The sequence below is a fragment of the Labrus mixtus genome, chromosome 5, assembly GCF_963584025.1.
Source record: "Labrus mixtus chromosome 5, fLabMix1.1, whole genome shotgun sequence".
In the NCBI taxonomy this organism is placed as follows: domain Eukaryota; kingdom Metazoa; phylum Chordata; class Actinopteri; order Labriformes; family Labridae; genus Labrus; species Labrus mixtus.
In genome coordinates, this window is record NC_083616.1 from 11,666,590 (window position 1) to 11,681,465 (window position 14,876).

The 14,876-nt window shown below is 41.7% G+C and overlaps 1 protein-coding gene across 1 annotated transcript in view; it reads left to right on the forward strand.

Moving 5' to 3' along the window:
• pdlim2 (PDZ and LIM domain 2 (mystique)) overlaps positions 1–14,522 on the forward strand; it is a 37,262-nt gene extending 22,740 nt beyond the window's left edge. The window contains exons 7-10 of the mRNA XM_061037829.1: positions 7,610–7,728; positions 10,724–10,872; positions 11,601–11,712; positions 13,391–14,522. Coding sequence (XP_060893812.1) covers positions 7,610–7,728; positions 10,724–10,872; positions 11,601–11,712; positions 13,391–13,583 — 573 coding nt within the window. The 3' untranslated portion in view covers positions 13,584–14,522. The remainder of the gene's footprint in view (positions 1–7,609; positions 7,729–10,723; positions 10,873–11,600; positions 11,713–13,390) is intronic.
• The last annotated feature ends 354 nt before the right edge of the window (positions 14,523–14,876 follow it).

Below are 14,876 nucleotides of genomic sequence, written 5' to 3' on the forward strand. Positions count from 1 at the left end.
CCATGAAATGCATATCTTTCCTTGCATTCTCGTGCATGTCTTTTCTTTAAAGACGATGGCTTGGAATGATGTGCTATTTCAGGTCTGACATGAGTTGGCCTGTATTTGGTTTGGCAGGCAGGAGCAGTGCTGGGCCAGGCCAGTGCCAGGGGAGCGGTGCTGGCTGTGGCCACTGTGCATGGATATTTTCCTCCTCTTCTTCTTCTCTGCACACTGAGCTCTGTGACTGGCCAGTGTGAGGTCTTTTCACGTGGACTCGAAGCTGTTGGGCTTGGTGTCCATTGTGGCGTCTGTGCAGGCAGCATGCCTCTCCTCATCCCTCCTGATTGATCAGCTCACCTGTTTTTCTTTCCTCTGGAGTGGAAAAGCAAACTGGGGCACTTTTGATTCCCCATGCTTTCCAGGCCCCCAGGCACACTCATGGGGACACTCGGCCCTGAGAGTTTAACGGGGAAACGTTGGCCCAGAGAGATGGGCCTTTTTACTAGTTGGTGATGTTTACGAAGGCGGTGAGCGGTGTGTCAACATTCCTAAAGTTGTGTCAAGGGAACAACGTGTATAACTGCCCCTCAGTGTATTCATGCCAGCAAAAACAGTCATGCCAGCATATATTCCCCTAGTTTTCCCCTAGTTTTACACAGGACAACACCTACGTTGGAGAGTAATGGTTACTATGGCTGTGTGTGTTGTCATACATCATAATTGTTTAGCTAGTAAAATGGCAGCTGCAGTTAACACTGAAGAGTAATTCTGCTCCACTGACAACATAAATGCATGCTTGTCTGACATTTTAGATTTACGTTAAAGCCTTTCAGAGAAATTCCTGTTGAAATATGAGTATAAGGTTGTTCTACATCATGGTGTATGGAGTTATAAGTCATAATACTTTGTTTTACAGTAAAGAAACTGGACCTCTGTGAGAAAACAGAGAGATACATACCAGATGGTTTCTGTCTTATTGCAGTTTTATTGTTGTCAGGCTCATTGACCATGAGAGTTCTATCACCTTTTCATTGATGAGCTGTTTAAAGTGGCTCCCTATTGAGACCTCCCATCTCATTATGACAATGTTGATTTGCACACTTAGTTTACATTTTATTTCTTATGATTATCCTTTTTTTTGATACGTATAAAAAGAGGCCTCTGTATGACCATACATTCAAGTCCAGGAATTTTTGTCCAACCATAATGAACTCAAGATGTCTAATGAGTTTGATGTGCTTCTCCAGTCAGAGCCTTGTGGTGAATTTAATAGAGATAAAAAATGTGTTGCTTTTTGCACCCTTTGTGTATAAATAAACACTTACCCCTCAAATTTTATTCCTCATTGGGTTTCTGACTATTGGAGGCAGTGTGTGAGTGCCTCCCTGAGACCACCTACAGTACTTTGTGATCACATGAGAAGGCTTTGGCTAAACTCAGGGGTCTCAAAGTATTCAATGTAAACGATCAGGTTCATCCATATTAAATGTGTGATGAACTTTACAAGTCATTGACTTTACAGAACAGTCAAACTTTTGCAAGATTTGCTTTTTTCCGAATATTTCCTCTAACATCCCCTTGGGATCTTTTCAATGTGTCATCGATTTTTTTGCTTGCAAAATACTGAGTTGAGATTTTTTTTAAAAGCAGTCTTACTGTAATAAAGCTAGCCAAACACCGCTCTGGTGACCCTAGAGACATTGCACAGACTGAATTTCTCTATACTCACAGTCATCTTGTTGTCTTCGTCTCGCCGCTGCTCATTTGGTCTCTGATCTTGTACATATGGTTTATATCTGGAGCAGTTTGATGGTGTGTGGCCGTGGTGTATGAATAGAGGGGGAGGTATTAGCACTGGCATCACAAAGATCTGTGGCTTTATTCCATGTTATTGAATGCTGCACAATCTAAGCCTGAGCCAAGAATTTATATGTATAAAGCATTAAAGAGGATTGAGAAGATGAAGCGTGGCATCAAGAGATTACAGGTACTGACTGCATGGGTACTGTATATGAAGAGTTGTAAAAAAGGTCCACAAAGCGTGCCCTAAGGTTAGAAAACTAGATTCTCAAAACTGTTTATATGAAATGTTGAATTTGTAGAATAAAGGAAATTGGCTCTTCCTTTAAGGGGCTTCTGTAGAGTTGTTTGTCTGTCTGCATCCATCAACTCTCTGGTTAGTCCAAATACTGTCTAATTAATGGACTCAGAACCTCCATGATGTCACCCATTGGCTTGCCATTGCCATGTAAGACCCTGGAGTTTAACATTTTTGGAGACAGAAGTGACCATATGTGGATGAGAGGCTGGAGCTGGAGAGTAGTGAGGGTTTAGCATGTTGTCAAAGTTACACAGCCTGTGCCCTTGGCTAATTCATTACCTTGCAAATCAGAGAGTATCCCATTATGACTCCAACAGATGGAGAATGTATTAGTTGTTGAGGCTGACCTGAGTTGTTTATTTATCAGATTTAAGAAGATAAGGGTGCAGCCGCTCGCCAACACATATCTCTGGACATAAAACAAGCTGCCAGTGTACAACAAAGTCATGCACCCATCCTCCCACGATCTTGTTGGGAGCCAGTCCCAGTTGTGAATGGCCAGAAGCAGAGTGCGCTGGGGACAGGCCACAACACAAACAGGGTTACTTGGAATTATCAGTATTTTCATTGCAACAGCCAGCTGGAAAACAGTCCTGAATCTGATTGCACATGCCGCTACACATCAAAGTGTGAGTAACAGGGCAGTTATGGTTTGTGTGGCTCAATAACTGCAGATTGTTCATTATATAATAGAATGAACAGAGCACATTATGCAACTATTATGCACACAAAAAAAGCATTTGGACAAAAAACATCCCAAAAGGCACAAATAATACAAACAAAGCTATCAGATATAGGTCATTGGCCACATTAGCTGAGATCACACCTAGAAAACAGCTAGCATGTCCCATCTGTCTCTCAAAGCAATCAACCTCTAAGTATACCTAATTAAAAGTCTTCAAGTTAAAACAGGTGAGTTATAAAAACAAATCCACTCCATGTACAGTAGTCATGAATAGAGAAACAAACTAGAACGACCAGTAGTAGTTGTTTTTTTTTTTACCAGGCTGAAAACATGATTGAGCCTGCTGTAAATTTAGGCTTTTTAATGTTGGGCCAAATGTGGAATGGCTCGCATTTGGAACCAGCCTCAAATGAGAAACGGCACTTTCTTTGGGTACTCTCCTGTTTGCTTAATTTTTCAGCCGCAGTGGTTACTGCCTGGTCTAGTCATTATTTCGATCATCATTTTCATCTTCAACCGTCCATTAAGCAGCTGCAGGGATATGAAGCAATAGCAAAAGGTCAAGAATGTTAATGAGATTAATTTTGATATGAAACGTCCTGTGTTCAGCCTCATGTTGTGTTCTATTGGTTACAGAACACGGACACAGTAATACACCCTCACTCAGACATGATTACAGGGCAGTGTTCATCAGTGACGGGGGATAACGAGCAGGTTAGCTTCAGCCTCAGGTCTCTGCTTAGGACCTCCACCAACGCACACTGCAGGATAGGAAACACTGCACACGGCTCTGATTATTACCCAGTCCAGGATGTCTGTTGACCCCCCCCCTCTCCCCCCACATACACACACACACACACACACACACCCATCATTGTAGTGCAGCAGTCATGTCTGTGGTGGAGACAGTGAATTAGCAGTTAAAGCACTTTCTTGCAGCAGCACCATGCTTACCAAAATAAAAGCTTCCTTAGGCATTGCTTCTGTGCGCTGCTGCCCCATGCCCTGTAATTGAAGCTGCAGGGTGGTAATGGTGATGATGATGGGGGTGATGATGATGATGATGCAGAGCAGCTTACTTGGAGCCAGACTGAAGGCTTGCACTGTCCTCAACTTTTCCCGTGGGCCTTGATCTGAAACAGCTGCCCTCTCTTCACTTCACCATTTCCTGTTTGTTTGTGTTTTGAAGTGGCCAATCGTAGACGTCAGCTCGTTTCATTTTAGAGCGATTCTTTTTCATTTTTGACAGTTTACTCGACATTTTCTTTCCTACCCGTACCAAGCCTTTTATTGAACATAAACCACTCACACATGGTCTTTCATTCACTTTATTCAAATCTTAAAATTTTTAAATTCAGGCATCCAAAAAGGCTTTTAAGAGCCTTGAAGGTTGTTATTTACAAATGGATTATCAATTACAACAATTCAGGCTAGTATACCTTGTGTTTTTTTATGAGTAAATCCAATTGAAAACATGTTTTGTTGAGTATTAAAACAAAATGTCTTGTTGGAAACTTCCATTATTTCTAGTTTTATAAATATGGCTACTCAGGACATGCGTGTCAATACAAGCTAATCAACACTGGTCAGAAGTGACAAAAATGACACACCTCATGTAAGGGTTTTCACGTATCGAAATGTACTGGTGATTCCCATTAAAGTCACATTTTGCTGACACAGACAGATGGACCGTAACTCTCCTAACACGTGTTGGGAAAGACTCCAGCCCCTGCCTCGTCTCTGCCAGGGATGAAGCGGGTAGAGAAGGCGGATGGGTGGATAATGATTCAAATAAACAGCAAGATTCAGCACAATCTTCCATGACTTTTTAGCCATCTTTGCAGCAGATGTCTTCACTCTGTAGAGTTACATATCCAGCAGAAATGTAGAGCATTATTTCAGCATTATAAACTCCTGAACACTTAGGTCTATTTTAAAGTTTATCTCCAAGTCATACACATCAATAAAAGAAAGTTAATCTCAAAGGGGAAAAAAACAAAAACACTTTTTAAGTCCAAAAGCACAAATCAGGGCATGTAATACTTTCAAAAATCATTCTAACTTTGGCAGCAATAGTTTGTGTCTGTTGTGTATGCAGCTCAATGCCAGCTCAGCATACCAGTGACTTGCCCTAATGAGTCCATGTATGTTGATTATGAGCTCCTGATTACAGTACAGTGCAGCTTTAATCTGAGCTTCCTCCTCTCCACAGCCACAGGAACCTAGAAGAATTGGCTGATGACTTCTTTCTCCAGAGGTCTCATGCTCCCTGCCTAGACAAAATAATAGGCTTTCCTCAGCCCGCCTGTGCCCCTCCCAAAGTTTGTTGATGCATGAGACATGGGGGCAGCGCTGGCACTGCTATGTAGCAGTTTACATTGTAGCACTGAGATCAGCCGTGTGTAATGGTTTGATGGCTCACAATGGAACAATAATGATTTTAGAACAAAGATGTTTCGGGGGGGCTTGGTTTCAGGCCATTGCCAGCCTTGCCATGGTTACTATTGTAAAAGGCTGGCATCGTAGACAGCAGAATGGATGATTGTGACGGCTGAACTAGTCTGGTGGTGCAGACAAGGTTTTTTTGAACTCTCTAAGGTCAAGCTCCATACGTTTTGTCACAGAGGATCACTTGTTTTTTTCTTTCTCCCTCTTTTTGTTATTCTTTACTTCATTGCATTCCTCTTGAATCGCATAGATCAGAGTTGTAATTCTTTGGCTGTTAGAGAGTATGAAGATCCACATTCAGTAGCCAGACACTTATATAACATAGGCTTTTGTTTGCAGAGTAGATTCATATGAACATACTGTGTGGCTTCATCAGGTCTTCCTGACACAATCCCTAAAGCATGCATGTCTGTATATGCCCCTGAGATAGTTTCACAGCAGGAGACTGCATAGACATTTATATTCCTGCAATCTGATGATATGGAATATGTGATCTTCTGAGCCTACAGTTATTATGCTGGGTTTATCCTGGGAGGAATTGCAGTAAGACATCCCAATGATCGCTTCTGGTAAAGGCTTCCTGGCATACACCACTAATCTGCCCACTCACTGACGAAAGAGAAGGGGAAAATTGGACTCAATTGAGAACAGAGACAATGTTCAAAGAGTTGTCGAATTGGAAGCGGGTGCTGGCATTGGACACAGAAATCTTTGACTCCATCAGTGCCACTGTGTCAGCATCCAGCTCCAGCATTAGCTCCAACTGGAGTCTCAGTTGTGCACTGGTTCAAAAAGCCGGGTGGAGACTTTCTCTCTGGATGGAGCCAGTCTAACACTGATGCCAGCTGGTGTCAGTTAAGGGAAAAAAGTCAGTGAGGTTTATTGTGAAACTTTGACTCTCTGTCTGAATTTCAGTCTAAGTTTTCCTGGACTGTGCACAGACTATAAATAAACTAATAACTTTGTTCCCCAAGCAAACCGAAAGTTGTGAAACTGTTAGGGGACTTCTTTAAAACAAAAACATTCATTTTGTCAGTTTGCATAATGCAGCAGTGGACGACTGCGCTGTCTGTGGTCAGTAAGTGTTCTGTCTCACAGAAGCAACATGGTGAGATACCAGACTGTGTTGTGGTCAAAAATGGTTTGTTTGTTGGGATTCCTGACAGTAAAAGTGTCTGTCTTGAGTTATGTGCTGTGCAGACTTGGTCCAGGTGTGCCGAGTGTTAAGTGCAAACACGTGCATGAGGTCAGCTCCAAGTAGTGGCCAACGGTCTCTCTCTTTCTCTCATGACACAATAAACTGATAAAACCTTTTCACCCGTTATTTCTTAATGTTGCAACAGTGTGAGGCTTCCTTTCATTTATGATCAGACCCGCTACAGTAGAAAGGTCATTGACACATCTGTGGAGGCCTCAGCTGATGAGGTCCTTGTACACAGTAGGTATATAGCGCCCTCTGCTGTCAAAAAGTCACAAATTCACTTTAACTTCCTGAATCACTTTCTGTGAATGAGAGTTTGCCAAGTGGAATTTCTTCTCTCATTTCAAGATGACGGATAGTGTTTATAACCACCATGAATAATGATGAGATTTACATACTGAAGTTCATGCTGGCTCTGACTTTGCCATCAGACCAGTACTGGAGTGGTTCCCAAACATATGTTGCCACACAATCATCTATCAGCTCATGGGCTGAAGTGCAGCCCTGATATAAATGATAATCAAGATAAAAAAATGTTGATTTGTCCGGCTGTGAACATTGAGACTGATGAGCCTACAACGGAGGAATGTTGGGCAGGAGTCATGCATGCAATAGAAACTCGATTGTATGTGGTGCCCTGTACTCTCTCAAAAAAAAATATAAAGGATTTTTATTCTTTGTGGGAAACTGAAAACCGTCTTTGAATTTAAGTCGAACATGCTGCTGTTGCTGATAAATGATCACCAGGCTTCTTTATGTGTTGTCTCCACATGTGGATCTCTGAAGCTTCTGATAAATCTCCTCGGTTTTCATCTTGACCGAACACATCCTACATGTTGGAGTGTCAGGGATGCTTTACTCTAGCTTGTCATACAGCACATTCTGCTCAGATTTAGAGCTTCCTGAAACAAGGACTCAACATTTGTTCAGTGCCAACATATGAAGCAGTAATCCAGAAATACTGCTGCCGAATTCCTGCCTCAGCACTGAACGTGGCTCTTTGTGTGACTTTTTTTTTTTTTTACAGTAACATTGCATCATGGTCTAAACACTTGCACGCATCAGTACAGTAGTCTCAGTCTCAGTACAGTCGATTCCTCAGCTCTGTTCTGCAGAGTCTGGTTTAACGGCTGCAGGGTGTTTCATGTAAACTCACTCTCTATGTTTTTTGTTGTGTCTTCTTCCACCACAGGAGTTCTCCCCTTCAGACTACAGGGTTAACTCGGTGTCAAGCAGAACTCCGACCCCACCAGGACGCTACTCACCTCACAGCCCCACTGAACGGGACGTACCTATGTCCCCTCGTCGCAGGTAATGACAACATGCATGAAAAACACAATCAAAACAGGTTAAAAGACCAACATGAAAACCCACTGTAATGTATGTTACACTGTTTGCTATGGATGCAGAACTCTATTTATTCAGTTATATCTGTTCACAATCTCATGTCCACCACTTGCACTGCAGTTTGCTTTTCATGTTCTGCCCCTTCTGATGAGGTGCTGCAGCTGTAATTTGACGCTTTTCAATGGGTGCAGGTGCTTCCCTCTGAACTTTGTAAGGATTCCCTTTGACTAGCTAATGTTTTTGCATGGCAGAAATGTAAATCTTCTTTTAGTCTCTCTCATATTCCTTTGTGTCCACTGTCTCGGCTGGAGAACTGCTGAGTGTGTTTTCACAGAGCTGCATGGTTGACTTTGGCCCAAGTCCCCTCTTTGGGTAACCAGGCTTGTGATATGACGTGTCAGCAAAGCAGTCATATCCAAACTGCCCATATTCTCAAATAAGTCTGATTTCACTCCCCCTGATCGGCCCCCTGTCTGCAGCCCCCAGCTTGCACACCAAGCCTCTCCCTGCTGCTCCCAGCCAATCACATACTGGGTGACACCCATGTTCCCACCCCTTTTGTGTCGCATGGCCAATGAGTTTGAGCCCGGAGGCACACCTTTTGGTCAAACTCTTGTTTTTCTGTCTTGTCTAGTTCAGATAGAGGTGTGTGTTTTGTATCTGCATGTGTTGCTGGTTTTTCTTCCCTATGTTGCTATGTTGAGACTCCAGCAGTGTGAGAAATACAGGGACAGTCACTGGAAAGAATAGCTGAGTTCTCTTTCTTTGTTCCTTCTCTATTTCCTTTTGAGGTGAGTCTTATCATTTTGAGTTTTGTTCTTTGGATTTCTTTTGTCTGGATGAACAAACTTGGGTTTAGTATTGCAAGTTCCCTGGTTAGAGAAATGTGGTTGTTGTTTAGCCTTGTAATCCTGCATATGTTTTGGCTACATGCATTTGCTTTGACTAGATCATTATCATAGTTCCCCTGAGCTGAGTCTGGGTTCTGAGAACCAGCAGCTTCTTAATTGTATGGATATGAGAACATTTTAAAAGCACAATTCACTGATGACAAACCATCTATCTCTTTCTCTGCAAAACTGTGGACTCCACTGCTTTTTCAGATGAATGCTGTTCCCCTCTCAGTTATTTGTTCTCCTCCCATTTGACCTGGACTTTCCATTTGTTTTGAGATTGCAATTTCAGCAGGGACGAGGAGTGAAGCGAAAAAGGGGAAATGGACCGAGGGTGGAGTTGAGCATGTGGAGAACTTGGAGGGTGTTCTGTAGAGGTCTGTTTTCAATTTGAACCATTTTCGGTGATGCAGAAGAAAAGGGGCTGAGAATTTGCTCTGGTCACATATTTGTTGTCTTGTCTGTTTGCCATCTCTTGTTTCAGCCATGTTCAATTTAGCGTTAGGCCTAAGCTTCAAGCTGAAATCAAGGCTGGAATAACACATGTGTAAAATCACAACCATGCACAAAGCTTAAAAAACATCAAGGAACATGTGAGATGTAGCTATGTAGTGTTTCCTCATTCTGTTGCATATAAAATTATGGTAGACATCAATGATTATTTGGGCAGTACAACAAGGTTTAAGGTTGTGTCTGTGCTCATTTATACATTGAAATTAATATAACACAATACGTTTGATGACTAAGAGATTCAAAGCCTGTTTTGGGTATAGCCCTCTCATTTGTCTTGCAGCACAGTGATCAGTATTATCAACTAGAGTCTATAATCTTTTCTTGAAAAACATCTTGGTGTCTAGGCTGACTAAATCTGGCACCTGAACACAATCCAGCAGAGCATACATCTACAAACTGAATGCAGACTGCCAAACATTTGCTGATGTCTATGATTTATAAACACTACTGACAAAGAGTTGACAAAACAGTATCTTCATGTTTGCATGGTTGAGGTTTGGGTCATTATCTCTGAGCATGTTCAGCACAGGTGTGAGTCAAAGAGTAAATATTTGGGCAGATTTGTTGCATGTGACTGATGGGGGCAGTCAGTCAGGTGGCCACAGGTGGAAAGCATCTAACCACACCTGGCCTGTCTAGTTTACCTGGCCAACCGGTTCCTGCTGACAGAAAACTCTCACCAGCTCCCTCCAGACAAATACACAAGAACACACTTTGTGCCTTTGTGTCATCTTTCAACTTACATTATATGATCATGGTTTTCATTCATTCATTCCTTCAGCAATGGTGGGAAGGCGGAAGTGTTGTGCATGAACACATTCAGTGTGGAAGTAGTAAAAGTAATCACTTTTCCTTCACACCAGGGGGAAAAGAATTTGCTTGTAAAAGTGAGCTACTGCTCTTTCTTCTACTTTCCCCTTCTTCTTATTTCTTAATGAGCTGAAAGCATGAAGTACCTAAAGGTGAAAGCTTCCTGTCTCCACTCACCTCCTCCTGTGCAGAAACTGTCTGGAAACACCCACCAGATGAAAAGTCAGAAGTTGTTTTTGTGTTTGTTTCTATTATCAAACGGTATCTTGCCTGATGTTGTCTATCATGTCCTGTGTCAGGCAAAACATGAATGAATTCATATTGAATAATGGTTGTTGAGAAGATTTAATCTGATACTTTCTTTACAAATGGTTCCTTGCAGGCTATATAGCTTCTGTTGTCAGTAACATTTCTTCAGTGTTTTGTCCTTGAGGCTGTTTTCTAAGTCAGAACAATTCCTCTGGTAAAGGGATATGTCAGGGTCCTATTGAGCTTATGATGTGTGATTGAACGATGTTTTGTTCTCTTGCCTGTGGCGAGAATTTTAGACTTCATGGTCAGAGGTCAAAGCCTCAAGGGCAGATCCTGCCCGTTCCTTCATTTCCTCTGGATTTAGTTGAACCAGTCCGACAAGTCCTTCATAAACGCACATTAACTGCTGAAAACATCACTCCAAGCACACCTAAGTAATTCAGTGCATGTGATAAACTTCAACCTTTTTTTTTTATTTCTTCCCTCTACAGCAGTTCAAGCGGTGACTTTACCATGCAGAAGTTTGACAAGGAGTCAGAGGTGTACAAGATGATCCAGGAGAATAAGGAGTCCCGCACCCCGCCTCGTCAGTCCAACACCTTTAAAATGCTGCAAGAGGTCCTGGAGGCTGATGAGAAAGGTTAGACGGCCTTTCAAATACAAACCATAAAGCAAAATTAAAATGGGAAATACTCGCATCCTTTTTAGCTTTCAGTTCTTAATAGTCCCTTTGTTGCACAAATATCCAAACATACCCTTTACTATAGATTCAATGATTGCTTTGTTTTTATCAGGGACTTGACTTTAACCATGTGTGATCAGTTATGATGTGTTCAGTGTCTTCACTACCCAATGCACAGCCCAGGTATTCAAAATGAATGGAACATGAATGTGTTAACCTCTTTGCGTGAGTGAAGTATGCACAGGGGTTCATGTAAAACACAACATAAATCATATATACTACAGTTTTATGCTGGTGCATCGTTCAGAACAAGCTGGTGTCATTTACGTCCTGTACAGGATGTGCAGAAAGCTCTCCTGTGTGTTGTTAATGGCACATCATGGAATGCTTCTGTCCTCCATTTGCCCCCTCTGCTTTGATAAATGTCGGGGTAAATACATCCAGAGAGTGATAACATTCTTTCATGATGCCATAATGTCCGATGTGTGCAAACCCATCACATGAAGCGTGTCCCGTGGGTGATGAGCTGTGATGACGAGAGGGGAAACACAAACACGCTCCACTGGCACGAGGCACAAAGACAAACACTGTGCTGATGTGATGAACCGAGAAATGCAAACCTGTCAGAACAGCACTATGAGCAGCTGTGGTCATGACTGTGTGTGTCTGTGTGTGTTTGACTTCAGAGGCAGCTCTGCGGTTCCCAGGGAAACTCTCACCCGACGTCCCAAAACCGAGCACAGCAGTGGGAGGAGTCAAGAATCACCACACCTGTGAGAAGTGTGGCACCAGCATTCTGTAAGTCCACTGTCACCTGCAGTGACACGTTCACTGCAATTACAAGAGTGTGAATAAAAACAATGAGGATTTGCACTGCAGGACAAGATGTACTACAAGTATTTAGCATTTGTCCGCCTGCATTATTATCATATTTTCACAAGCCTCTTAGCATCATAACATTATTGATGTTTAATGACCTTATTTAAAAGTTTAGGCTTGGATTTAATAACTTAAATAAACTGTCACCTCATTAAGAGGTACACTGGACATCCTTAAAGTTTAGAGGGGACAGTATAGCATCATAACCCACACTACACAACCACTACAACCACTCACCACCAGGACACACAAACTGATTTCTGAGACTCTACACTCATGTCTAGCGGTCCACTGCGTGCCTGACACACCTCCAGTGCAATTATTATTATTTTAGATTTATTTATGGAAATTTTTTCCCAAAAATATTCAAATATCTCAAATATTAAAGAATACATACATACCTTTTTTTATTGTTGAGGCAAAAAATGACTCAAACATGACCTCACTGCGTATAATAAATAATGCCTAATCATTTATTTTGATTAAACATAACGTTAGGACATACAGAGACATTATCAGCCTTAGTGTTAATATCAGTTATCAGTTTCATGAAGAACATTTAAACTGGAGCTTCATTGGTACAAAATCAAAACTGCATCAGCAAAGAATCTACTGAATAAAACAAGAACATAGATCCTAGTTCTACTTGATAAGAAATGTGAGATGATTTTGTCCTGGTGTCAATCACTCCTTTAACATGCAAAGATGTTTGAGAAAGTAATTCTCATTGTTGTTATTCGTCTGCTTCAGATTCTTATTCAGATTATGCTTTCTTTTTTACGGTATTTTTTGGGCCTTTAGGCCTTTGGACAGCTGAAGAGAGATAGGAAATGTTGGGAGGAGAGAGTAGGGACTGACATGCAGCATGTCAGGTCGGATTCAAACCCATAGCCCCTGTGATGAGGACTACAGCCTCTGTACATGGGGCACGCAACATAACCGCTATGATAATGGTGCTCCCTGATCATTTTTCTTTTAATACCAAAAGGACATTCAGTTTTTACAGTCTACCCAGACCATACTTACATTTAAAACAGACAGGACTGAGGCAACACTGGCAACCTCACATGGTCCATAAATAATGATACAAGATCCTTTTTCTGACATTGAATAACTTCAGCTTGCTCAGTAAATGGATCCTCTTTTGCAGAGCTCAATAATCGATTCTTAATTGCTTCTAAATTTAATTGAAAGTGGAACACAGTTCCAAAATATTGTCAACAATCTGAATATCTTTATATTGAATAGAGCTTTTCCAGTGTTTTCCCAAAATCAATGAGAAGCCTCTCTGATTTTAACACCTTAATGTCGAGTAAGTTTTCATCACAACAATGAACTAAAGCAGGTAGAGCACAGCCATGTTCTGACTCTGAACCCTGGAGAAGAAGGTGCAGTACAGCTGACCTGTACGGCACCTTCTTGCAGTACTCTGCAGCTCTCTGTATACAGAGCAAGGATGAAAAACCTCACCTCTGGAGGAAACCTGTGTTTGAAACCAAGACATTTGACATAACTCCATGAACTAAAACCTGCTGTTTTCTCTCCCTTAAAAAAATAAAAAAGGGACAATATTCTCACTGGATTCATTTCTCCACAGCAATCTGGCCGTGCGCATCACAGAAGACCACTACCGCCACCCAGAGTGCTACACCTGCTCAGATTGCGGTCTTAACCTCAGGATGAGAGGTCACTTTTGGTTCGGAGACGTGATGTACTGTGAGAAACACGCCAATCAGAGGCACCAAAGCCAAGGCAGTTCCCCTCAAGCCACCGTGTCCCCCCGCCATTAAGGCTGCCCCCATATCACCTGCCTCCCTCTGGACACAGGGTGCTAGTGCTCTGCCTGAAGCTCCACCTCTCCTGACTCAGATACAGACCTTTTAATGGTGCGTGGAGATGGACACTGGTCAACAACACAGCACAGGATATTATTTTCTGATCATATTTAACCATATTTTGCATTATAGTGATTCACTTTCCTGCCTTTCTTTATCTGTATGAGAATAGGCAGTTTTTTGCCGCCACAGTCTCTTTTGGTTTATTTTTTAGCTCTAATGATGCACAGCTGCCGTGGACTCAAGCCACATCTAATCAACTAAGGCCAGTTTTACCAAAACAAACTTTTTAGACAAACTCACCAGCACCGGCTCTCTGACTCTGAGGATCTGATCATTCAGCTGAATCTCCTGCTGACAAGAAGGGACCAAATCTCACCTACACTGCATGCAAATTTAAAGATGCACTGTACACAGACGGTGCTGTTTGTGTGTGAAGAAGTTTGCTCACTTCAGCATGCCCTCCCTGCATCAGTGTGTGTGACTGTGTGTGTGTGTGTGTGTGCGTGCATGAGAGAGAGAGAGAAAAGGAAAGGGAGGTAAAGTTTGTGATTTTTGGGCTAGAGTCAGGCCAAAAGCCCTCGAGTTTTCTATATTTCTTTTGTAAGCAGAATTTATGAGTAGAAATAATGAAAAAAAAATAGCTGCCTTGTTTTGCTTTTTTGTTTCTTATGAGGGATTATAGATTCATACAATATACAAATATTTTGTTGTTTATGTAATTGAACTGTATTCTATAATATAGACAATTTAAAATGCATAATGTGTGCACAGGACATTTAGTGTGAATGGAATTGAATATACTACACTTGTCCAGTTACAGCAATACTCAGAGATACACTATAATGTTTCTATTATGTGGCACTTAATAAAATCGCACAACCTGAAGCTTCACTGACGATGATTGTGTGGGAATTCCTACAGGTTACAGTCTGAATGTACAGAAGCGCTAAGCAGACATGCACCCATACATTTAGTTTGCTGACTCATCTGTGGTGGTTTTCTTGTGCTGTGACTTATTTATTTAATTATCATGAGATAACTGCTGGTTTTCTTTTGATAACGCGATCATTTTATGACGATCTAAAAAATAAATAGGCTGAAGACTTTTATAGGCCGGACCGAGACATGTCCTTCTACCATTGCCCTAATGAGGTAAGTTAAGCCCTTTTCTATGTTTGTTTTGTGCTTTTCAATTAAGAGTATGAGATAAATAAGTCAAGATCTTGAGAAAACAAATGTTTGGAT